We start from the raw sequence: 23,486 nt of genomic DNA, 5'->3' as shown, positions 1-23,486 counted from the left end.
CCTATCCCAGTTCCAGGGAGAACTGATTCCATTGCTGGGTACAGCTGTCAGCACCCCAGGGAAGGGAACATGTCCATGTCCCTAGGGAAGGCACTGATCCTACCTGGAGCATACAGCCCAAGCAAATGGACAAGATGCTCCCTGCTGTGCCATGCAAGCAGCAGATAGCTGGAGCGTGCCCAGCAAGCAAGCTGAAATGGCAGATCCAGTGGGTGAAGGCAGTGGGGTACATTCGAGCTCTTCCAGGGGCACTTCAATCTCTGGAGGTTTTTGTAACCCGAGCATTAAAAAGTAAATAACTTCCTGACGTTAGTGCTGATGACATTTGTGGAGCGGAGAGGCCCAGAGACTGTCCTCTCCTCCACAGGATGAGACAGCACAGGTAACGCCCTGGCTATGTGTTATGACCCCTCTCTGCTGACTGGTCCACATGGAGGATGTACAACTACTGCTGCCAGCTGATGGAGTTACTCTTGGAGCTCACGTGGCAGAAGCCTGCACTGTGGTATGGGAGACGCAGGGCTTTATCCCTTGTGGAGGCATGCTCCCAGCTGGTGCCCTACCTCCTGGCTGGGTGTGCCATGGCAGCAGTGCTTTGCATTCTAGCACCCATCCGATGATCACCGCTGCCTCTTCTAAGACTCAGCCACTATGGCACGCTTTAGCTTCACCCCCTCCCAGGTCCCAAACATAAGGAGTCCAGTCACAGAGAGGTAGCCATGATAAGGAGTCCAGCGTCCCTACATCTGGTCTTTGGCCACAGCTCTGGGCTCCGTGGTCATTGCATCTCTGCTCAGAGCTTTCAGGGGTCCTCAGCCCCCTCGTTGGTCTCAGTCCAGGATCTGAAACCAGCAGGGACAGACAGCCCTGCCAGAATCCTTGCTGCTGCCTCCCTGGCCCTTCCTACCATACCTGACAGCCAGCTGCTCCCCCAGCCTCTCTAGTTCTCCCTTCTCTCAGGACCAGGGCTGCCCCCTGGAATCGCCCAATAAATCCTAAGGCAAAAGGTACAAACTCTACCCCACTTCTGCCCTCTTCAAGCTTGACCTTTCCTCCCTCTTACCTTTCCCCTGCTGCCCTCCACACCTTCCTCAGCTCGCTCTTCAAAAGCCCAGGCCTCAGGGCTCCCCACTGGCTGCTGAGTGTCTCCCCAGATGTCTGTGTACAGGAGCAGATCCCAAAGCCAGGTCTCCCCTGGACTTCCTCTTTCCCCTTCCTACTCACTCCACTCTCCTGTCCATCCCCTTTGCTTTGTACCAGCCACCCAGCTCCTCCCTAAGTGGGTTCCTCCTTAGCTGGGCCTGGGCCAGCCTCCAGGTGCAACCAGGTGAGCTAATTGGTCTCATGTGCTCCCACTAACTCTTCCAGAGGCAAGGTGGAGGTTCTCACAGGTGCCCATATAAAGGGCGAGACCCCCTGGTCCAGACAGCCCTGGGTCTCCTTGCTCAGGCTGTCAGTGAGGGCCCTGGTTTTAGTGATATTGACAGTCATCCATGGGAGACTCAATGGGGAGCAGTAATTTATTACACTTAATTTACTGGGCAGTCACCAGAGAGTGGTAACTTAGTCCCCGCAAAGATGGGCTGGATTTGAACCTGTGGTCCAGGGGAATCTCTGGAGGTGTCTTAAATTGTTAACATGTATACATTTGGCAGAATTGTGTCTCTGGCCCAGCCGGATCTTCTGGCCCAGGCACTTGGTTTGATAGGACCTAGTCTCACTAGTTGAACATGAGCCCTAGACCCCTGCTTCTTAAACTTTTTGAGACCACAGAACACCCAACGATGATAATTTTTGCACAGAACAGCTATGAAAATTTACTTCACTCGTTGATGGTACCAGTTCCTCATGAGTAGGGTTTTCACTCACTTCCAGCTTTTTAGGAAAGAAGTGTACCTTATTTCCACATAGGTGGAAATAATACATTCAATAAATATCACATTCAACTGCAGCCAGGGAGGTTTAGGTTGGACATTAGGAAGAAGTTCCTAACTGTCAGGGTGGTCAAACAGTGGAATAAATTGCCAAGGGAGGTTGTGGAATCTCCATCGCTGGAGATATTTAAGAACAGGTTAGATAGATGTCTGTCAGGGATGGTTTAGACAGTACTTGGTCCTGCCATTGGGGCAGGGGGCTGGACTCAATGGCCTCTCGAGGTCCCTGCCGGTCCTAGTGTTCTATGATACATGCCACACATGCCACTTGGCTGACATCAAGCAGCTGATGGACAGCGTACCTGCCATGCCAGTGTAGCACCCACACCACCTGGGGCTGCTAGTTGCTACACCACCATATAGTTAGGAGAAGATTAGAGGCATAAGTCAGCCTTACTGCGTTGCCAGACTACTGCCGCTCTCTCAAGATGTAGAAATAAGATTATGTTGCAGCATTTTCCATCGCTGTTCTCATCATAAGAGGGTTATTTATTGCAAAGCTTTGAATTATTTTTCCAAATGCTCACAGGACACCTGCGCGTTGTTCACTGAACACCAGAGTTTAAGAAATGCTGCCCTAAAAGATGGTGTGGTGCTTACACAAGTTCCCCCTAGCCTCTCCTCCCCACTTGCCAGCCACCAAAAAAAGCCAGGTGGTGTGGGGTATAGAGCTCCCCTCCTGTGGTATCAGTTCTTTCCCAAGCCAGGCCACAAGTACAAAAGGTGCTAAGGAAGGAAGAAAATACTGAATGGCCCAGGCATCGTTTAAGTCTATCAATTATTAAGCTAATTTTTATTGCAGGCCTTCTGTTAGCAGAGGAAAATTCCAGAGTCCATAGGCTCCACTGGGTTGTGGTTTAATACATTGTCTTGGGGACTTGGACTGAAACTGAACATGGGGATGGGGAAGTGGAGCGTGTGAAGCACGAGCGTGTACAAGAGATGTCTAGGCGCGGTTCAGAAAGGGACCGGCTGCAGGGTATGCAGCCGGCTGGGATGAGGAGGGGGAGGAGGGTGGGCGGGGGCGCGGGGCTGGGGGCCCACAGAGAGGTCCGGAGGGCCAGGAGTGGGGGGGGGGGCGCACCCCTCGCAGGACTCGTCCGAGGTAAACGTGAGTTTCTGTCTCATGCAGCAAGGCATCTGTCCCAGCAAAATCCTCCTATGGCCTCAGAGGGGAGAGGAACAGAGCTGGCTGGCTGCAAGATTTTCCATTTTGTGGGAAATTCTATGAGTTTGAAAAGAAACTCCACTGCAAAATGGAACAAAAGCAAAGAAAAACAGACCTTTCCTGTGACATGATCTTCTGAACAAAGAAATAACTTTGGCTCGATTGAAATGATTCAATGAAATGAAAATGTTTTGTTCCCAAAAGTCATTTCAAAATGGAAAGGTGAAATGGGCTGTTCAGAAAAGTTTGAAATGTTTGGAACATGGCACTCTGATCTTTATTTTTTTTTCCAATGAAAGTTGGTCCAAACCTACATTTCTGTGACACTTCATTTGATATGAATCAGCGTCCTCCAAAGTAACCTTTTGTCAGAAAATATTCAGCCAATTCTAAAGAGAGCCCTTACAATCATTTCTGCCCCATGTGGGTTTTCCCTGGTTAACTCCCATCCACAAACCAACCTCACTGAGCTGTTCTGCCAGGAGGCATGTCTCAACTGTCCTGCAAGAGCTGCACTTCATTGTATAGATCCCTAGGGATAAATTATGGCATGGAGGCCACGTACCAACCCAGAGCTGGATGCATGTCAGATAGATTGTGAGTGACTGGCACACAGCATTTGCAACGTGTTTCTTTGTGAGGAAAGACCAGTGTAAGAGATAACTATTCCCTTTGTAAGTGAGGATGTGTCTATGCTTCAGCCTTATTCCAAAATAAGCTATTCCAGAGTAGCTGTTCCGGAATAGCTTATTCTGAAGTAACGCTGCTACACACAAAATGCATTCTGAAATAGCACTTCACTATTTTGAAATAAGTTTTATTCCTTGTCGAATGTGGTTTACCAAATTCAAAAGAAGGCAACCACTGTTTTGAACATATTTTGAAATAGCAGTTGTATTGTGCAGGTGCTAGGATCGTTATTTCGAAATAACAGCTGTTATTTCAAAATAACTTTGCAGGCTAGACCTACCCTGAAAGAATTTCTTTTATCAAGGATGGGCTTGTGTCCATGTTTTCTTTTCCCCCCACTCCTTCTCCCAGAGACTGGACAGAATTCCTCGCTGTCTGTAAAGTTGACCCTTTCTTGTAGTTGGTATGTCTGACAGGCACTGTTGTCTGGAACTTGTGCAGTATGTGCCCATAGGCTACCCACTGTTGGCTCAAAATGAAAGCATATAGTCAGAGGCCAAGGATTTCCAAATGGCTTAAGGGTGTGTCTGTTTTTCAGAGTGCAGGTGATAATCGCTTCTTAAAATCCTCTTTAAGGTACCCCTGGTTACTGGTTACTTTTGATTCTGAACTTTAGTTCTCCCTAATCCTCACTGGAGGTTTGTTCCAGGAACCCAATAAGCATGTGTGCAAGTTACGCACGTGAGCAGTGGCTTTGAGGTCAGTGGGTAAAATTGTTCACAGTGTTAAGTACTTGCAGGATCCGTGTCTAAGTGACAGACTTCTCCTGGATTTTTTTTTTTAATGTAAAGCAGTTTTTAAAAAACCACAGGATGCCAAATTCTTTATTTAGTTCCCCCAGTTATATGTCTGTGATTGCATGAGTTAGCAAAACTGTCTGGGAAGCCAAGGACGCAGAGAGGAAGATGATAAACTGCATGCTCATGTTGCTTTTCCGCCAATTGGGCTTTTTAAAGCTACATCTACACGAGCTGACTATTTTGAAGTTGTCGGCCCAGCTTCGAAGTAGCATCACGTCTACACACACTCTGCACTACTGCGAAATTCAAATTGATGTTAGGCAGTGAGCCTTCGAAATCGCTACCCCTGGCAGAAGATGGGAATAGAGCCCTACGTCTACGTTCAACGTCGAAGTAGAGAATGTGTAGACAATCCGCATCCCGCTACTTCTAAATAGGGGGTTCCTCCATGGCAGCGATCAGCTGTGCGGTTGGGATGTGCTGTCCAGCCTCTGCAGGGCTCTATGATCACTGCGTGCAGCAGCCCATAAAGCACCACAGACCTGGACCTCCTGTGGCAGGAAGCTGAGGGTGTGCAGGCAGCAGCAGCCACATGTACTCTCCCTGCATGCCCTCTGTGAGACCCCGAGCTGCCCACCCACCACCCATGGCAGTCAGCCAGCCCCCTGAGCATCCCCAGGGCCACCGCCCTGCTGGGATCCAGGGCTCCCAGCAGTCCAGCCGGGGTCGGGGGGGAAGAGGCAGTGGGGCCCCTCCTGGATGGACGCCAAGCTCTGAGACCTGCTGGGGCTCTGGGGTGAGGAGGAGGTGCTCCATGTAATGGGGAGCAAGCGGTGGAAGGCAGAACCATTCACCCGGATGGCCGAGGGCCTGGCCTCCCAGGGTCACCCTGCCCGCACTCCAGATCACGTCCCAAGCAAGGAGAAGGAGTTGCAGCAGGGTTACACCTGGGCCTGGGACTCAGCCAGCCAGTCTGGGGCCACTTCTACCGCTTGCCCCTATTACAGGGAGCTCAGGGCTATCCTGCGCCCCCAGTACACCGCCTCCTGCCCAGCCGTCCTTGACATGGTGGCCGAGGAGCCCCAGCAGGCCTCAGACCAGAAGTCTGGCCCGGAGGCGAGCCCGCACCCTAGAGGCCACCAGAGGCTCCAGCTCCCAGGACCGCTGAGGAGGCGTCCAGAGACGGGGAGCTCTACACAGACCTCCCCTCCCCGAGCTCCAGCTGGGTGTCTGCCTGATGGGTGTCCCCCGACCGCGGGAGTGGACCATGACGTATGTACCCCACAGGGCGCACACCCCTGGGTAATGGGTCAGGGTCACCAGGTGGGGGTGGGGACCCTCCATACTCCCACAGACCCTAGCCTGCCATGGGCCAGCCAGACCATGGCCCCAGCACAGCGGCAAGGCCACCAGGGTCCATCAGCACCTGCTCCTGTGGACAGCGCCATGCCCCATCCGTGGTGGGGAGGTGAACACGGGGGCCCTCCCACAGGGACACCGTGCCTATGGCTGTCCTCTCTCTTCCCCCCCATCCGCCCCAACCGCAGCTGCACCGTCCGAGAGCCACAACAGCGCAGCAGCCAGCCGGGCCAGGGACAACCGCCTGGACTGGCCCGTCACCGCCAGAGCCAACCGTGAGCAGCCACTGACCCCCAGGTCGTCGCCACCCTCCGGCGCCAGGTGGAGGTGGTAGAGTGCAGCCTCCAATTGGAGGAGCGGGCGTTTGCCTGGTGCCAGGAGGCCTGGGGGTCATTCATGCGGATCTTTGACCGCATCGCAGTCAACCTGTAGTGCATAGCAAACTGGCTGCCACCCCCTGCCACGCCACCTGCCAGCCCTCCTGGCAGCCCCCCTGCACCGGAGCCTGCTGGGGAGGACCATGGGGTTCCAGAGCTACTCTGGCCATATTTGCTGGGACTCCTGGCCCCCACCCAGCCTTGATGGGGACCCCAGACGAGGGACAGTGAGGGGCCGAGAACTGGGCCACCCAGGCCTACCTCCTCTGTGTGTAGTTCCCCTCCACCTCTGTTGTAAATGGTTATTCCCCCCCTTTAGGTAGCGATACCCCCACATACATAGTTTTTCAAAAGAGATTGTTTGCATTAAAGAATTGGTTACCATGTTTTGTTTATAAATAATATAATCCCAGTTTTATTGTTCAACAACCCCTGTGTGACATCTGCTCTTTAGGGGGACAGTGTGCAGGAGGTGGGGGCAGTGTGTGGGAGGCCTGCCCAGGATGGCCAGGGCAGCACTCACTCCATGCCTCCTGGTCAAAATATGCCTGCAGGGCCTATTGGACCCGGCTTCCCATGTGGTGGGCCTGGTGGCTAGGGGTGGTGGCTGGCTGGGGGTAGGCTGTGCTGGCCTCCGCAGCCCATCCCTCCACCAATGCCTCCCCTTGCTCTCCACCAGGTTGTGGAGCGTGCAGCACGCGCCCACAACCTGGGGGATGTTCGGGAGGGCCCACGTTGAGGCAGGTGAGGAGGCAGCACCAGTGACCCTTGAGGCGGCCAAAAGCTCCACCGCCTGGTGGGTGTCGTTCAGGTGGCCATTGAACCTCTCCTGGCTGGTGCTGAGGTGGCCTGTGTAGGGCTGCATGCATCAGGGCTGGAAGGGGGGCAGGCTGCATCTGCCATCAGGCAGGAGGCATGGTGGGGGATGTAGGTCCCCACCTCCATCCAGCAGCACAGGCCCGAGTTCCGGAACATGCAGGCATTGTGGGTGCAGTCGGGCCAGCCAATATAGATGTGTGGGAAGCGGCCCCAACTGCCCGCCATTGCCTGGAGGACCACCAAGTGGTAGCCCTTCCTGTTTATAAACCAGCCCCTGCTGTAGTCCAGGCCACAGATGGGCATGTGGGTCCTGTCCAGGGCCCCAAAGCAGCTGAGAAACCCCATGCCAGAGAACCTCACCATGGCCGTGTGCAGGTCCTCAGTACGCACGAGCCTGTGGAGCAGCAGAGCATTCAGCGCACAGACCCCCTGCAGGAAGGGGACATAAGCGCCTGTGAGGGTGTGCAGGGGGTGCCTACCCCCCCCGCCGGGTCTCCCCCCGGCCCTCTCCCCACCCCCAGTGGGTCCCCGCCTGGGCCTCCTTACCTCCACGACAACAGCCCCAACTGTGACCTTGCCTCCACCACACTGGTGTCCAGCGGAACGGCAGCTGTCTGGAGGGGCCAGCTTCCAGGCAGCGATGCTGACCGGTTTCTGCACGGTAGGGGCCATATGAGCGTCGTGGTGCCTCAGGGTGGGGCTGAGCCACTGGCACAGCTCCAGAAACATCTGCAGGCGCATCCTGAAATTCCGGAGCCAGTGGTTATCGTCCCACTAGCCCATGTCCAGGCACTCCCAGCTGGCGGAGCACCTGGCGGCAGGGTGTGGGGGGGACTAGGAGAGCCCCATTGGCTGGGGCATCAACTTCATCCCCCCGAGGAGGGCTTCCCTTCCAGGAGCTGCTGGGTGGCCGAGCAGGGCGGCTGCTGCCTCAGCGACAGCCTGGAGGGCTTCTGGCTGCTGCTGGGGGTCCATGGCTGCGTGCTCTGGGTCTGCGAGTCTGGTGTCAGCTCCGCAGGCCTTGTGCTGCTCAGGCTGCGTGTGTTTGGGAGGGGCCCTTTAAAGGAATGGCTTGCTGTTGCCCCGGGAGGGCTAGTCTGCCCTGTGATCCTGGCCGCAGGCTCTCCTGGCCCCTTATTCTGAAAGGAGCCACTTTTATGTGTAGACGCTTTCCGGGGGGGCCTCTTTCGATGTTTTCCGTCACTGCGTCGACGTTGAACAGCGATGGCGCCAGCCTTGGAGGATGCATAGACTCTACGTGTCGAAGTTGCTTATTTCAATACCTCTACATCAAAATACGCCACTTCGATGTAGCATTCTCTTGTAGACGTAGCTTGTGCTCTCTTTTGCGCTGGTTTAGCTGTACAGCTCAGCCACGTGTCAGAGTTCTGGGAGGAACGGATTGCACAGAGGAGCTGGGGGAAAGAGAATTTTTGCGGTAGCCAACGTTCTGGTTCTTACCAACTGTGAAGTAACATTTTCTTAAGCACCGGTCCCTGGAGGGCAAGACTGGCTAGTGCCTGAAGGGATAACTTCTTTAGCCCCAGCGCCTGTGGCTGGTTCTTTCCTTGCTGAGGCTGGACTTGCTTTCACAGAAGCATTGCTAAGAGCTGGAGAGAATCTTTCCATGCACTTCCCTCCTTTGCTTCCAGGCACAATTTTCTGGAAATCCCACTCTTTGGGCTGAAACATTTCATATTGGCCTCAGGCCAGAGGTGAAGAGGGTTTGGAGTTAAGTGCAGCTTTGGCAGAGTCCCCATCTGGGAAATGTCCAGAGGTGGGGGGAAGGAGGGAAGAGGCAGAGGGCAGGGCCTGTAGCATCTGAGAGTCAAAGTGGGGCTCTGCAGCAATTACTGAGGTGAGATGCCCTGGACAAGGAGGGACAGAAATGCAAACTCAGAGCCCATGAAGAAGAAAGCCGCTTTAGGCAAGGTGTGCAGACAAGCCACTGGGAAGGGCGTCCCAGACCTCTGCGTTAACCAGTCGTGAAGGGCAAACCTGGGGAACCATAGAGTCATGGAAGCTTTCACTGCCTGCACATCATACTGCTGACTCTGTCCACCCACCTGTGAGGCACAGTCCTGGTGCTTACCACTCCTCATCTCTGCTCCTGTGCTGCACTAGGACTTGTTCTCCAGGCTGCAAGAGGAGTAGATGGGAGAGACCTTGGCATGCTCTGGCGCTGCTTCGGGGAGTAGCTGCTATGCAAAGGGCCAGGCACATGCGTGAGCGTTTGCACTGTGGTGTAGAGTGAGGGGGTCCCTGAGCTCCTCAGCCGAGGCTCTGGCCCCCCGAATGAGGATATCCTCGGGGCGTGCTTCTGAATGCGCTGAGCAGACTCTGGCTCTGGGTCCATCACTCCTGTGTGACTCTGAGACGTGGGGTGGATAAGCATCAGCCTCTTACTGGCAGCAGCAGGAGGGTGGCGGCCAGGAGGGTGGGTCGAATAGACTTTTTGGAAAGGCGCAAAGAGGGAGTGAGGCTAGAGAGCAGGGCTGAAAGCCGCCCAGGCAGGGGGCACTGCAGTGGAATAGGCCGGAGAAGAGTCCCATGCCGTCGTAGACAATGAGTTTGGAAAAGGTCACCTAGCTCATTCTCCAGGGCAGCTCAGCAACCTCTGTCACCTGACGGCACACTTCAGCACTTGTTATAATTTCACAGCACACCCAATATAGATACCCAATCCCCTCCCCTTCCACAAAGCCTGCCCCCCCCAGGCCCCCCTCTAACCCAGTGCCCCCCCTCCTCCAGAACCAGGCACCCCCAGCTCACTGCTACGACCCACTCCCCCTCCCCTCCTCCAGAACCAGGCACCCCCAGCTCACTGCTACGACCCACTCCCCCTCCCCTCCCCCAGAGCCAGGCACCCCCAGCTCACTGCTACGACCCACTCCCCCTCCCCTCCCCCAGAGCCAGACACCCCCAGCTCACTTCTACGACCCAATCGCCCTCCCCTCCTCCAGAGCCAGGCACCCCCAGCTCACTGCTATGACCCACTCCCCTTCCCCTCCTCCAGAACCAGGCACCCCCAGCTCACTGCTACGACCCACTCCCCCTCCCCTCCTCCAGAGCCAGGCACCCCCAGCTCACTGCTACGACCCACTCCCCCTCCCCTCCCCCAGAGCCAGACACCCCCAGCTCACTTCTACGACCCAATTGCCCTCCCCTCCTCCAGAGCCAGGCACCCCCAGCTCACTGCTACGACCCACTCCCCCTCCCCTCCCCCAGAGCCAGACACCCCCAGCTCACTTCTACGACCCACTCCCCCTCCCCTCCCCCAGAGCCAGGCACCCCCAGCTCACTGCTACGACCCACTCCCCCTCCCCTCCTCCAGAGCCAGGCACCCCCAGCTCACTGCTACGACCCACTCCCCCTCCCCTCCCCCAGAGCCAGACACCCCCAGCTCACTTCTACGACCCAATTGCCCTCCCCTCCTCCAGAGCCAGGCACCCCCAGCTCACTGCTACGACCCACTCCCCCTCCCCTCCTCCAGAGCCAGGCACCCCCAGCTCACTGCTATGACCCACTCCCCTTCCCCTCCTCCAGAGCCAGGCACCCCCAGCCCCTATCCCCACTGCTTTAACTCGATGCTGGCCACTCACCGCTGCTGCTGCCGCCATGAGCTCCTCCCAGCAAGCGATGGGGCACATGCTCAGAGTGGCGGGTGGCACTCCCATTGCACGGCTCTCAGGCTCCCTGGGCACTGCTTTGCAGTACGCCAGTGTTCCACGGCTCACCAGTTGCAGAGCGCTGCTCCAGGGTGGATCTCCCAGTAAGTCCTCCAGTGCTTTGTCCAGTCCAGCCTCAACTGCCTGGCTTCTATTGGAGGATCAGATAAACCTAAGCGATCCCACTCATGGTCCATGTTCCCTCAGCCCAAACTTGTGTTTAAAGTCATCACTCCTTGGCGCGGCCTAACAAGTCCTCTATGTCTCCAGCCTTCCGACGCATGATCCAGGCCCTCCCTCCTAACCATCATCCAATCTTTAGTGGTGCCCCCCTTTTCACACAGTGAGCCTCAGGGTATGACCCCCCTCAACCCCTGTAAATTAAAAATGTATTTCTTCGATTTTACCCCATTCTAAATGCTGGAGGCAAAGCTGAGGTTGGGGTTAGAGACAGTATCAAAAGCGATCAACCTCCACCCCCAACCTCTGCTTAGGGGGTGACTTTGTGGGCATCATGAGGTAATTATGTGGAGGGGGGCCACAAAGGATCAACTTCCACCCTCTATCTCTGCTTTGGGGGTGACCCTGTGGGGGTCATGAGGTAATTATGTGGAGGGGGGCCACAAAGGATCAACCTCCACCCTCTATCTCTGCTTTGGGGGTGACCCTGTGGGGGTCATGAGGTAATTAGGTTTGGGGGTTCCAAATGCAATCAACCGTGACCCCGGGTTTGAGAACCCCAGCAAGTGTCAGACATAACAGGTGTGCAAAGGCAAGTCAGACCATGAGGCCAAAGCAGAACCAGAGCAACCTAGGTGGGGCTAATACCCGGAAGGCCCATTGCTGCTGACCTGCCGTAGTCCTAGAGCCGGGCTCCCAGCAGCCAGTAAATTCACAGATGATCTGTAAAAAAATTAGAAAAAATTAGATGTGTCTGTAAAGTCCATAGAAAAATTTAGGTGTCCATAAATTTTGTAAAAGTGCCATAAACTCTCAAAAACCAGCCATTATTCTCTCGCAATTACATTGTTTCTGTACTGCTTGAGCCATTTTACTGTGGAGCAGAGGAAAATGAACATTTTAGGTGTTTAGTTAGCTCAGTGGTTGAAGTGAGTCTCCACTCCTATGCTTGAGGGATTAATAACAGTCAGAAATGGATTTGGGACAGTTATTTCTGCTGTGGTTAACAGTGGCAGTGCTTGGATGTACGATGACAAAATGGAAAACTTCCAGGACCACGACTAGCTAAATGAAAGTGAGTTAAATAGCATATTGCGCTTGTGGTGTATGAAAGACAACCATTACTTTTCACTTTGGGTCATTTATGTTGGCTTAATAGAGCATAAAAATTACATCTGTAAAAAAATGTGTCTGTAAATTTTTTCCCATTTTGCCCATAAATGAAATTTCTGTGGGTTGGCAACCCTGGCCTAGAGCTTAGACTAGGAGTGGGAGCAAAGGCCAGAGAGAAGCACCATGGGAGAAAGTGGAGTGAGCCGAGCGTGTGAGGGACTGGGAGATGCTGTCGCCTCTGGTTGCATAAGACAGACCTAAAAGGGAGGTGAAATGCGATTGCGAAGGATTATAAGGGAATGGCTCAAGCAGCTTGTTTCTAAAAGGAGCTCTAAATCCTTGGCTGTTTTCACGGCCTGTTGGATTAGAAAGCTCCTGTGCAGTGGGGTGGCCAAGCAGCACCCAGGGCTGTGCCGAGAGATTGAAGAGAGCTCCCACTGTAACCCACACACCTAGGTGTGGTTCACTGCCCCATGGCGCTGAGATCACTTACACAGAGAAAGAATAGTAACAGAGTAAGTCCATGTTACTCCAGCAAAGCAAAGCAGCAGAAGTGCAACACTTCAAAGACACAGAGAAAGAAGGTGACTCTCCTACAGCCTTCGCCGAGAGCCAGCTGGCTTTAGCGCAAACGGTGGAGGCTTCTGCACTGAGTCCCAGAGGTCCCAGGCTGGAATCTGCCTGAGGGTGGTTACAACGGGTGGCTCCTCTGTGATTTCAACTGGGTTTCTGAAGCTTGGGGTGTGCTTCCTCAGCTAGGAGACGTGTGTAACCCACATACCTGGGATAGGGTTCTCCCTCTCCCATGCAGGGGCACCCACACCACTTCCTCTGAGAAAGAATGCATTTCCTCCACAGCCTTAGCTGAGAGCCAGCTGGCCTTTAGCTCAAACTGTAAGCAGCCAAGAGAGACTGCTCTGCAGCCTCCTTTCACAGACCTCCAGGGAAGGAGCTTCCCCAGCCTCCCAGGCTGCCTGCTCCATTGTGCTGCTCTTCCTACAGCTGGGAAGTTTTCCCTGAGATTAGATCTGCTGGGCTGTGCTTTGAACCCATCGCCTCCTGCCCTCCTTTGTCCAGTCCAGCCTCAACTGCCTGGCTTCTACTGGAGGATCAGATAGACCTAAGCGATCCCACGGGTGGTCCATATTCCCTGAGCCCAAACTTGCGTTTAAAGTTATCACTCTTTGGCACGGCCTAAACAAGTCCTCTGTGTCTCCAGCCTTCCGACGCATGATCCAGCCCCTCCCTCCTAGCCATCATCCAATTTTTAGTGGTGCCCCGCTTTCACACAGTGAGCCTCAGGGTATGACCCCCCCACTTATAAATTAAAAATAGGGTGGCAAGACACAGCAGCTTTCCGCCATCTTTGTCATGGCAGCCTTTTGTGTATTTGAAGAATAGTTGGGTTTGCAGGGCCTGCTCCAAAGCTTACCGTGTGCTTCTGGGCGTGATGCCCAATTCCCTCACCCCACCCCACCTATTCTCACAGACCAGATCCCTGCAGCTACTGCCCGCGAGCCTTTCCCCATACGACCCCAGTGCCAAGGGAAGGTCATACCCACACACCCAGTTGCTGCCGCGAACAAGAGCTGGTCATTAAAATCAAGACAAACACTCTTTTCTGCAGGCCGGGGGTGGGGTGGAGGGGAGAATAAATTTGCTGGTTCCCCAGAATGAGCATTTTCCTGGAGATAGTTGGATTTCAAAGAAGTTCTGGGGAGGCCGAGCCCACCAGGGAGGCTCCCATTGGATACTGCCTGGTTTCCTGCCGGCCCACCTGCTTGTCTGGCAGGCCGATAGGGAGGTGGCAGCCTGGCAGCTCTGCAAGTCCCGATTCCCAAGCCCTAATGCTCGCAGCTCCATGGCAGTTGGGCTTCCAAGTTCCCTGGCTCTGGGGCCAGCTCAGCAGATGGAGGCCTGCAGAGTCAGGGAGAACAGGGCTGTGCCACGTAGGTCACTACCTTGGAGCAGGGCTCCTACCACGTCCACAGCTCTGGGGTTTCATTTCCTGTGTGGGAGAATTTCAAACCTTTTTGGTTTGGCCCAAATCAGAACAAACCCCACTTTGCAAGATCAAAGTCCTTCGTGAAATGGGAGGCTCTTTCTCTGCCCAGCTCAGCCTCCACCTGCAAAGCTGTTCTTTGAGAGGTGTCTCTCTCACACAATGGGCCCTCTCTCTCCTGCTGCTGCGCTCAGGCTGCTGGCCCAGCAGTGTCTCTGTGTTCCCATGAGTACACACACGACACTGGTGCTGGCACCGGGACCGGCACGCAAACCCCAGGGCAGTTCATCATTGCTTTGGACAGGATGGAGGCGGGCCCCAGAGTGCCTGAAAGGCCCTGAGGCAGGTAACTGGAGTTGCTGTGAGTCTGTTCTGAACATGTGACTGATCCCAAGTACAGCAGTTAGATGACACAGAAGTGGTGGAAGGTCAGGTGGTGTAAAAAAGTCTCCGATAGGGAATTTTTCCCTTCCAGTCTTTCCACTTGTCATCCACACAGACCCACTCGCTGACAAAGAACCCTACCTCCTTACACTCCTCTTCCAGATGGGGAGCTCTCACAAGACCAGGTCAACCACTGAATTGATCACTGGAGTGGGGGCTCAGAAGGCCTAGGTTCTTGTCCCAAGTCTATTACAACCCTGCTGGAGGACCCTGGGCAAATCCAGGACTGTGCCTCAGTTTTCCCACCTGTAAAATGGGGATAATGGTTCTGCCCTCTTTTGGGAAGAGCTTTGAAATCTGTAGATAGAAAAATCTGGTTAACATTCCGCTTTGTCCCTGCATCCAAGCAGAGGATTGGACGGTACTCAAAGTGCAGAACTAAAAGGCCGCCTTTTCTGTTCCTTTTGCAGAGATCATGCACGATGTCATCCGGAAGGTGAAGAAGAAGGGCGAGTGGAAGGTGTGTGGAGGGTAGGGCAGGCCGCAACATGGCGGAAGCCACAGGCACCAGCTCTGAGGATGCTCTGGGGCTGGAGCACCACAGAGAAAAATTAGCAGGTGCTCAACACTCAGTGGCAGCCCAGCTCTCCCCGCTGGCCTCCTCCAGTGCCTCCTGCCTGCCAGCAGCCCAGCTGATCTCTGCCTCCTCCTCCCTCTCTCTTGCTGCTGCCTACCAGCTGCCTGCGGGTGTTCAGGGCCCCCGCAGATAGGGGATGTGTCAGGACACAACACGCTCGGGGAGGGCTGGAAAGAGGTGGGCTGGGGCAGGGGTCAAGCAGGCCCTGACTAGAGTGGGAGTCGGTGCCTGGGGAGGAAGGGATGGGGTGGGAGTCGCTGGTCCAGCATGCGTGAGGGATGCTGAATTTGCCAAGGTGTGAAGGATGCAATGAGCAGCACCAGCCCTGCTGGGGATTCTGCACCAGGCTTCCTTCCTCCTGGCGCTGGCCAGGGGCTGCTCTCTGGGTAGTTTGACATATGAGGGTGAGGAGCCCAAAAGCAAATGGCTGAGGCAGAGGACAGCTCGTCTGCCCCGTTTGCCGGATCAAGGCCAGGCCAAGCAGAGGTGCTGCTGGGCATTGTGGTCAGGCCTTGGCACCGTTCTGTGGCAGCCTCATGCTGGTAGTTCGATCCTAGCGCAGCTCTGACCTTCGGGAAGCTGGCTATGCTGCATGTTGCATGGAGATGCACTGGGTAGGAGGTGCCTGCACATTGGCCCATCACAGTGCTGGGCTCTGCCAGGGTCACTTTCCCTTTGATGTCAGCAGTGCTGGATTCCAGCACGTGCATCCCAATGCCCATGGGCTCCTGCTCACCTGGCCTCTCTCCCCTTCCAGGTGCTGGTGGTGGATCAGCTCAGCATGCGCATGCTCTCCTCCTGCTGCAAAATGACCGACATCATGACGGAGGGGATCACAAGTGAGTGCAGTACCCCCCCAGCACTCCCATTCTGCTCCTTAGACACCAGCTGAGCCACACAGGCCGGCTGGCACTGGGAAATTGGTGATCAGGAAGAGAGAGGCTGGGAGAACTGGGCTCACGCCATCCACTGCCCCCATTTTGTTTCATCTGCCCATCTCTCCCGGACAGTGCTTTGCCACTGGACGTCGCCAGGCTCTCACCCATCTCTCCTAGCTCCAGCGACACCAAGAATGTTCCTGTACAGCCAGCAGCTTTAGGGTGTCACTTTTTCTCCAGATTGCAACTAAGCCCCGAGTGACCAGGCCAGTGTAACCCCTTACGCTCGGGCTGCAGCCGGATTGGAGTCTCTTTTCCACCGGGCAAAGGACAACACTGCCCTGTTTCCCAGCGGGAGGTGCAGTGTTCCATGGGATCCCAATCGGCTGTGTGCCCATGTCGTAGTGCCTGGGGTGAGATTTTTCACAGACTTCCCCCAGTGACTCACGCAGGTTGGCTAGTGCAAGGAGCTTGTCGCTGGGAGGGGGGTGGTTCCAGTCCCTGGTGGCTGAAAATGCCATCAGGAGACCTGATGTCATTGTGTTTCAGCCCCATAAATATCAACGTGTGCCATTAAAAAAGCCAGAGGGAAAAACTATAAAACCTAAATATGGGGCCATTCAATTGCACAGGAGTTTGACCACTGGACGCTGGTTTTCATGGCCCAGCACACAGCCCTGTTGCAATATGCCACATGCTGGACCTGGGGCCCCATTTTCCTCTTGCAGCAATTTTACATCAGGGTAACTCCACACGCTTCAGTCTGAGTTACACCAAGGCAAGTGAAAACAGAACCAGAACTTCAGAGTGCAGATGATAGCAATAAGCCTATGGGACTCCCCCAGGGAAACCAAGATGCTGGGGGTAGGGGAATGTCCCAGGATAGCAACCTGAGGAGGGTCAGAATATTCTGAACAACCCAGATTGTAAAGCCAGTTGGGGCAGAGACTACCTCTTCAGTCTCTGCGTGTTCAGTGCCTAGCCCAAAGCCTCTAGGCTGGTGGTTCCCAGCCTGGGGTCCACAAGAGTATTTCAAGGGGTCCATGAAAAAAAAAAAAGATAAATAAAAATGATCATAGAAAATAAGTTCTAAATAAATTGCAAAGTCACACAATTATTATTTTTAAATTAAATCTCTTCCAATAATGTTATTAATTGCTGTCGGACAATCAATGGTGCGGTGTCCTTTTTCATTTACGGAAGTACACATAGTGGCTAGAATTGGCTTTGAGGGGGGTGCGCAGATGGTTTGGGAGCGTAACTGGGGGCTCGCACTAGTGAAAATGTTGGGAACCACGGCTCTAAGCACAAGGGCAATGGAAAGAATGATTGAAAATAATGAAAAGCCAAGTCCAATAGTCAATACTGGGCTCCTTGAAGCTCATGGAAATTTTGCTTAAGAAAGTTCATAACCTAGGTGAACCTTCAAGGTGTGCTGATCGACCCACCAGACTTCCTGGGTGACATGGAGGGGGAGGTTCCAGATGGGGATAGTTTTTGGGGGGCTGCAAAGGCTTTTTAAGGAGGCCTTTTTGTCATAACACCTTGTCTGACCAAGCCACAGTTTTGATCTTGATGCAGAGACCTGTAAAAATGTTGGGCTGGAAGGGACCAGTCCCCCATGCTGAGGCAGGTCCAAGTAAACCTAGGCTGTCCCTGCCAGTGGCTTGTCCAGCCTGTTCTTTGAAACCTCCAAAGATGGGGTTGTGTCAGGCTCTCGTGGAAGCCTGTTGCCTTAGATTTTCTTAATATCTAACCTAAATCTCTCTGGCTGCTGATTGAGCCCATCACTCCTGGTCCTATTTTCACATAGGGGGCCTGATTCTCCTCCCGCATCAGCCTGCCATGGATTTACTCCAGATTTACACCACCATGAGTGGGAGGAGAATCAGAGAGCAGCCAGCAGTGGCAATACACTTCAGTCCTTATAAATCCTCAGCTGGTGTAAATTGCCACAGTGCTATTGACAGCAAGGGAGCTGTGGCAACCTACAATATGTGAAGATCTGCTCCCAAGAACAGCCCATTGTGGTCCAAAAATTTCTTCTAATGACACCACAGCCTGAAGCTTCTGTGGCTCTTTGGATTCTTGGGCCGATACAATTTCCTGCATCATAATATTATTTTTAATAAAAAAATTATTTCATCTTTAACTAGTCCTCAGATCCAGATCCTGATTTCTTCTGAGCTTCTGTGTCTATCTGCCAGCGCTGAGGGTCACTTTAATCCCAGGGAGTTGGAAGGATTGGGACAGATTGCTAGGAAAAGGAACTTCTGCAGCTCAGCAGTGCAGGAGGGCGATGTAGGAGGCTGTTTTGTAAGGGACTGTATGGCTCAGAGGACTGACAGACAGATATAGAACTTTAGCCGGTCACCAGAAACCATCTTGCTGGCTGAGGGAGTTGTGAATTGATGCTTGTCCACTTTAAACATATTCCCATGTGACATGTGGACCTGTTCATAGAGTTCTAGGGCTGGAAGAGAGCTCAAGAGGTCATCGAATCCAGCCCCCTGCTCAAAACAGGATCAACCCAAACTAAATCATCCCAGCCAGGACTTTGTCAAGAAGGGACTTAAAGACCTCCAGGGATGGGGATTCTACCACTTCTCTAGGCAATTCATTCCAATGCTGCACTGCCCTCCTAGTGAAGTAGTTTTTCCTAATATCCAACCTACAGCTCCCACTCTAACTTGAGACCACTGCTCCTTGTTCTGCTGTCGGTCACCTACTGAGAACAGCTTCATTACAACAGTACGTTACATAGCTCAAGTTTCCACTTGAAGACATCTATGACAACTACTGGACATCAAAGGGCAGGACTGTGTCCCCAACATGTACGTTTGGTTTGTGCAGTATCAGAGCTCATCTGATTTGCACTCTACTGAGATGAGCAGGTCATGTAATTCGTATGTCTGGGGCCTGTCTATCAAGACAAATTCTATATTCTGAATTGAGATCCAGCAACTGGAAGCGTGGAAGGCAGGTGAAATGCTTCAAAGGGGCTCTGAACAAACTCGTGCAAGAGGGTCATTTCTTAGCGCTTTGAGCAATCAGTGACTAACCCCCTTGCACGGTGCCACACCATGGGAGTGGTTGTCCACAATGTTGAGATGAACCATTTTGCATAGCTGGAAGCTCAGCAGCACACACGCAAACAATATGCAACTCAGTCATCACAACCTTTCCTGGATAAGGATGAGGTTCCTTGGGGGAAGCTGGTATTTCTGGCTCTGGCACAGTCTTGTGCACGATAGTTAAGGCTGATCCTGCTTGAGGCAGGAAGCTGGACTAGATGACCTCCTAAGGGAGCTTCCAGCTCTAGGATTTTATGAATGGAGGACTTCATGCTCCAGAGCATATTTCACAAAGGTTGAGATTCCAGGGGAATAATGCTAATTGGACTTTCAAAAATGGAAAGAGCTCTCTCTAATCAAATCAACCCTTTCTAGGAAACAAGGGAAACTCCAGGACAGGCCCCAAACTCTTCAGCTTCACAGCTGCAATGTTTTGAGTGGTTCCTGCAGAATACAGTTGTGCTTTCAGGGAGTAGCTGCCTCGAAGAATGGAGCAATAAGCACCAGTGCCGGTAGAGTACTGTCCTTTTGACACCTCCCCGACCCCTCAGGTGCTCAATAGGAGTAAGCTGATGGCTGGGGACCTTTTTGTTAGTATGATGGAATCACAGCTCTTCTTGCACTTGGGCTTCCCGTGTTGGTTAGACGTTCCCAAAAAGCAGTTCTTAGACAAGGGAATCCAGGTCCTCAGTGTTATGGATCTATACACCGTACATGCAGTTGAGAATAGGCAGCATATCACTTCTCACCCATTGTACCAATCCCTTTTGTGCTGGTTGTGTTTCCTGAGCAGTTGTGGAAGACATCAATAAGCGCCGAGAGCCGCTGCCCAGCTTGGAGGCTGTGTACCTCATCACCCCGTCGGATAAGGTGAATCGCCAGCACGGGAGTGTCTTGTACCAGAGACTGGGGAAAGCCAATCCTGTTTGTTTGCAGCACTTTTGCTGAATGGGGTATTTGTCAGGCCAGGATAAGTATGCATGGCTGTGCCCTTTACAGAACTTAAAGCATCAGCAATGATAACTAGAGCTGTGCCGAGGGAGGAAATTCAGTTTTACAAAAAAAAAAGATTTGATTTTTTTTCCCATTCCAATTTGGAATGAAGCCCCAAGTCATTGGGAATGGAGATCCATCAACTACAAGTTATCAAAATGCTCCACCAAGGTAAATTCCAAGGGAGGAAGAAGGTAGTTTTGGATTGATTGAAATGTTTTGTTTCCACAAAAACGTGGTACAATACAAGCTAAAAAGCCCACCTCAAAACGAAAAACCAAAATGTTTCATTCAGAAAATGTCAAAAAATGGGTTGTTTCAACGTTTTAGGGATTTTTTTCTCCACAGTTTTCTCCAAAACTGAATAGCTGATGAAATCAGCATGGTTTTGCGAGCTATTTTGATTCTGGTTGACAATGATCCCAGCTGCATTTTCCCTCTCCAGCTTTAATGATCCTCTTCTAGCCAGAATGGTGCTGAATCCACTGAGTGGCTGTGGGTCAGTTTAACCCTTTCTGGCTAACATCAGGGTACCTGGACATATTTTTCACTTGCAGAAAAGAGCTGGCAAAAATTGAAAGCACGTCCTCAGGTCAGAGAGCCCAGTTAGTGGCAGGTGGGTGAACTTCCACTCAGTCATGCGTTGCCCAGGTGTGCAGGTATGCCTATGCAGGGACGTCCTTAGGCTATATGGGGCTCTAGGCAGTACTGTTAAACTGGTGCCCCTGTGCCTGATAACACTGCGGTGGGGCGGGGGGTTAGCGATGTGATTGTGTAATATTCAGCAACACACATATTTTTGAAACTCAATTTAACCCAGGGGTGGGACGCTGTGGCTGAAGCACCGGCCTCGGCTCCCTGCTCTGTGTGTGGGGAGTCCTGAACCTTATGGGCCCGATCCAGGCAAGCTGAGGCCTGAACCAGTCCACAGGCTCTGCCTGGCAGTGGGGGAAAGCAGCCCCTGCACACTGCAGGGAAATGCACCCTGCCGGCACCCCTCCCCCGTTACTCCCATTGGCTGAATTGTGGCCAGTGGGAGTGGTGGAGGTGGTGCAGGTGGGGAGCATTGCTATGCTGCCTGCAGAGCCACGTGTATCTCCCGTCGGAGCTGCGCCAATCCCCTGCCTCCTCTCATGCAACCCTGCGTCTCCACCCCCAGCCTGTTCCTTCCCCGTCTCCAGACACCATTCTCCACACCCCCAGCCCACCCTGCACCCACCCTGCAGCCCAGACCCTTCACTGCCACCCCCCTCAACCCTTCTTCCCAGTCAGACCTCCCAGTCCCACCTCTGTCCTGCCCCCTACTGACTGCCCAGCCCCTTCCTGCACCGGATCTCTGGCCCAGCCCTTCCACCCCAATCCCACTCCTGCCTGGAGCCCACATCCCCCCTCTCCAGCCCATCCCGTCAGCCTCCTCCCATGCTCTGAGCTCATCATTTTGGCCTCTCCCCATCGCTAGGGACCCCCCACAAAATCCACCACCCGTCTCCCTAGCCTCTGGGTGCAGCGATGTGAGTGTCTTTTTTCCGCCTCTTAGTTGGATGCTACATCCGTGAGGGTTTTTGGTCTCCTCACCTGTAGCCCCGGCTGATTTTTCTGTGGGTCAGGGGCCCCCCAACCCCAAAGAATTTTCCCACTCCTGTTTAACACTAAGGTTCTTCATAGACTAAACAGAGAGAATTCAGAGATGGAGGGGGTAGGCACATGCCTGTTAAATGGCTCTGTCCCAGGCTCTGCTGCTAATGGCTGTGACGTTTCCCCCCTTTTAACTAGCTGCTCTGCGGAGGAAGCAGAGCCAGAGAGCAGGGACAGGAAGAGGCAGAAGGGTGGACATTCAGACCCAGTGGGGTCCCCAGTCTTTGGGTGCCCATTGAACTGGAATTTGCAATGAAGACTGTAAATGGGTCTCCTCTGCTGATGGCTCAGAGCCAGCTGATGTTTCCCCAGCATTGGCACAGGTGTTATTCTTGAGACCAGCCAATGGGTGAAGTGATGCTAATCCCCACCTGTGGTGTCCAGCCTCACGGGGTTTCTTTTCTTTCCTCCTGTAGTCTGTCCATTCACTCATCAATGACTTCAAGGATGCCCCTACTGCCAAGTACAGGGCCGCCCATGTCTTCTTCACGGACTGTAAGTATGCTGCCTTTGTCCCCATCCAAGACAGCTTGTAGTCTGGGCTCCTTACACATTGCTCGAGAGAGCCCTAAGTCCAGTCCTCTGCACTCCCAGCAGGACCTGTCACCATCCTGTCTGATTTCTCTTTTTTAAATATAACCTGCCCCCAGTCCTGGGAGGCCCCCTCAGTTGAGCTCACAGCCCTGGGTTTACAAGGCCAGTGTTCTAACCACTGCTGCCCTAATGCAGAGGAGAAGCAGGAGACAAGAACGATTTGCATGCAGGTGCTTTGCAGCAAACTTTGCCTGAGATTTACCCCAAGAATCCTAGAAATCAAAGCTAGGGGAAGCCCTGTGTGCCAGTCCGATTCACCCCCGTGCCGTGCCAGTTGCTTCCCTCCATACGTGTGTAAGCACCGGGTCTAGTCTCAGCTAAATGACTCATGCAACGGTGCTTTCAGCAGTGCCTGTGGGAGATGTTTGCACCCTCTAATTAGGCTCCATTGTGGGGAAATATGTCCTACGCGCCCGTCACAGGCAGGCCAAATCCACTAACAATGCGTATGGGGAGCCGGGGCTGGAACGTGCTAGAGGAGACGTTATTAATACTCTGGCACCAGCCCAGATTTGCTCAGCATGGGCAAAAGTTTGTGCGAGGGTCCCCCAGGAGCCAGGTTTACTGCTGGTCCTCAGGACAGTAAAGCTGCAGCTACCCTGCAGAGGTATTTCAAAATAACACAGCTACACACAAAACACATTTCGAAGGAGCATTTCTGGGTCCATAGCACTATTTTGAAATAGGGCCATTGGGCGCTGTTGTGGCTTACTTCGAAAGAGCACTGCTCTGTGTTTAATAGTGCCTGTTTCGAAAGAGGCCGTGCTCCTCCTGCAACGAGGGTTACCGATTTTGAAGGAACACGCCCACTATTTCAGACTTATTTCAAAGTAGGGCGTAACATAGACGCTGGCAAAATTATTTTGAAATAACTCTATAGTGTAGACCTAGCCAAAGGATGCATTATGGACACTGCAACGAGGCCATCCACCCCTTATGGATTTATCGGGGCCCGTCTCAGGCTGGGTTCCGTACCGGTGTGGTTAGGTTTGACCTTGAGTTTGGCCTGTGGGCATGAGGTGCCTAAGGATTTCAGACGGCTACTGAGCGTTTTGGTTCCTCTCCTCTTTCCAGCCTGCCCGGATGCCCTGTTTAATGAACTGGTAAAATCTCGCGCAGCCAAAGTCATCAAGACCCTGACGGAAATCAACATTGCCTTCCTCCCCTACGAGTCCCAGGTGAGACGGGTGGGGCTCAGGCCAGCACTCCCTCCCTGGGAGCCCTGGGTGAATGGCCAAGGA

The 23,486-nt window shown here is 53.4% G+C and overlaps 1 protein-coding gene across 2 annotated transcripts in view; it reads left to right on the top strand.

Moving 5' to 3' along the window:
* Positions 1–23,486, top strand: part of STXBP1 (syntaxin binding protein 1) — an 80,592-nt gene that overhangs the window by 18,423 nt on the left and 38,683 nt on the right. Inside the window, exons 2-6 of one of the 2 annotated variants that reach the window (XM_075015251.1) lie at positions 14,905–14,954; positions 15,829–15,910; positions 19,817–19,893; positions 22,068–22,146; positions 23,320–23,423. In XM_075015251.1, the coding sequence (XP_074871352.1) occupies positions 14,905–14,954; positions 15,829–15,910; positions 19,817–19,893; positions 22,068–22,146; positions 23,320–23,423 (392 nt within the window). Of the gene's footprint in view, positions 1–14,904; positions 14,966–15,828; positions 15,911–19,816; positions 19,894–22,067; positions 22,147–23,319; positions 23,424–23,486 lie in introns of both variants that reach the window. The other variant, XM_075015252.1, reaches the window with a different exon arrangement.

Source organism: Carettochelys insculpta, chromosome 21, assembly GCF_033958435.1.
Source record: "Carettochelys insculpta isolate YL-2023 chromosome 21, ASM3395843v1, whole genome shotgun sequence".
In the NCBI taxonomy this organism is placed as follows: Eukaryota; Metazoa; Chordata; order Testudines; family Carettochelyidae; genus Carettochelys; species Carettochelys insculpta.
The sequence above is the reverse complement of the archived record's forward strand: the minus strand, read 5'-3'. Positions and strand labels throughout refer to the sequence as shown.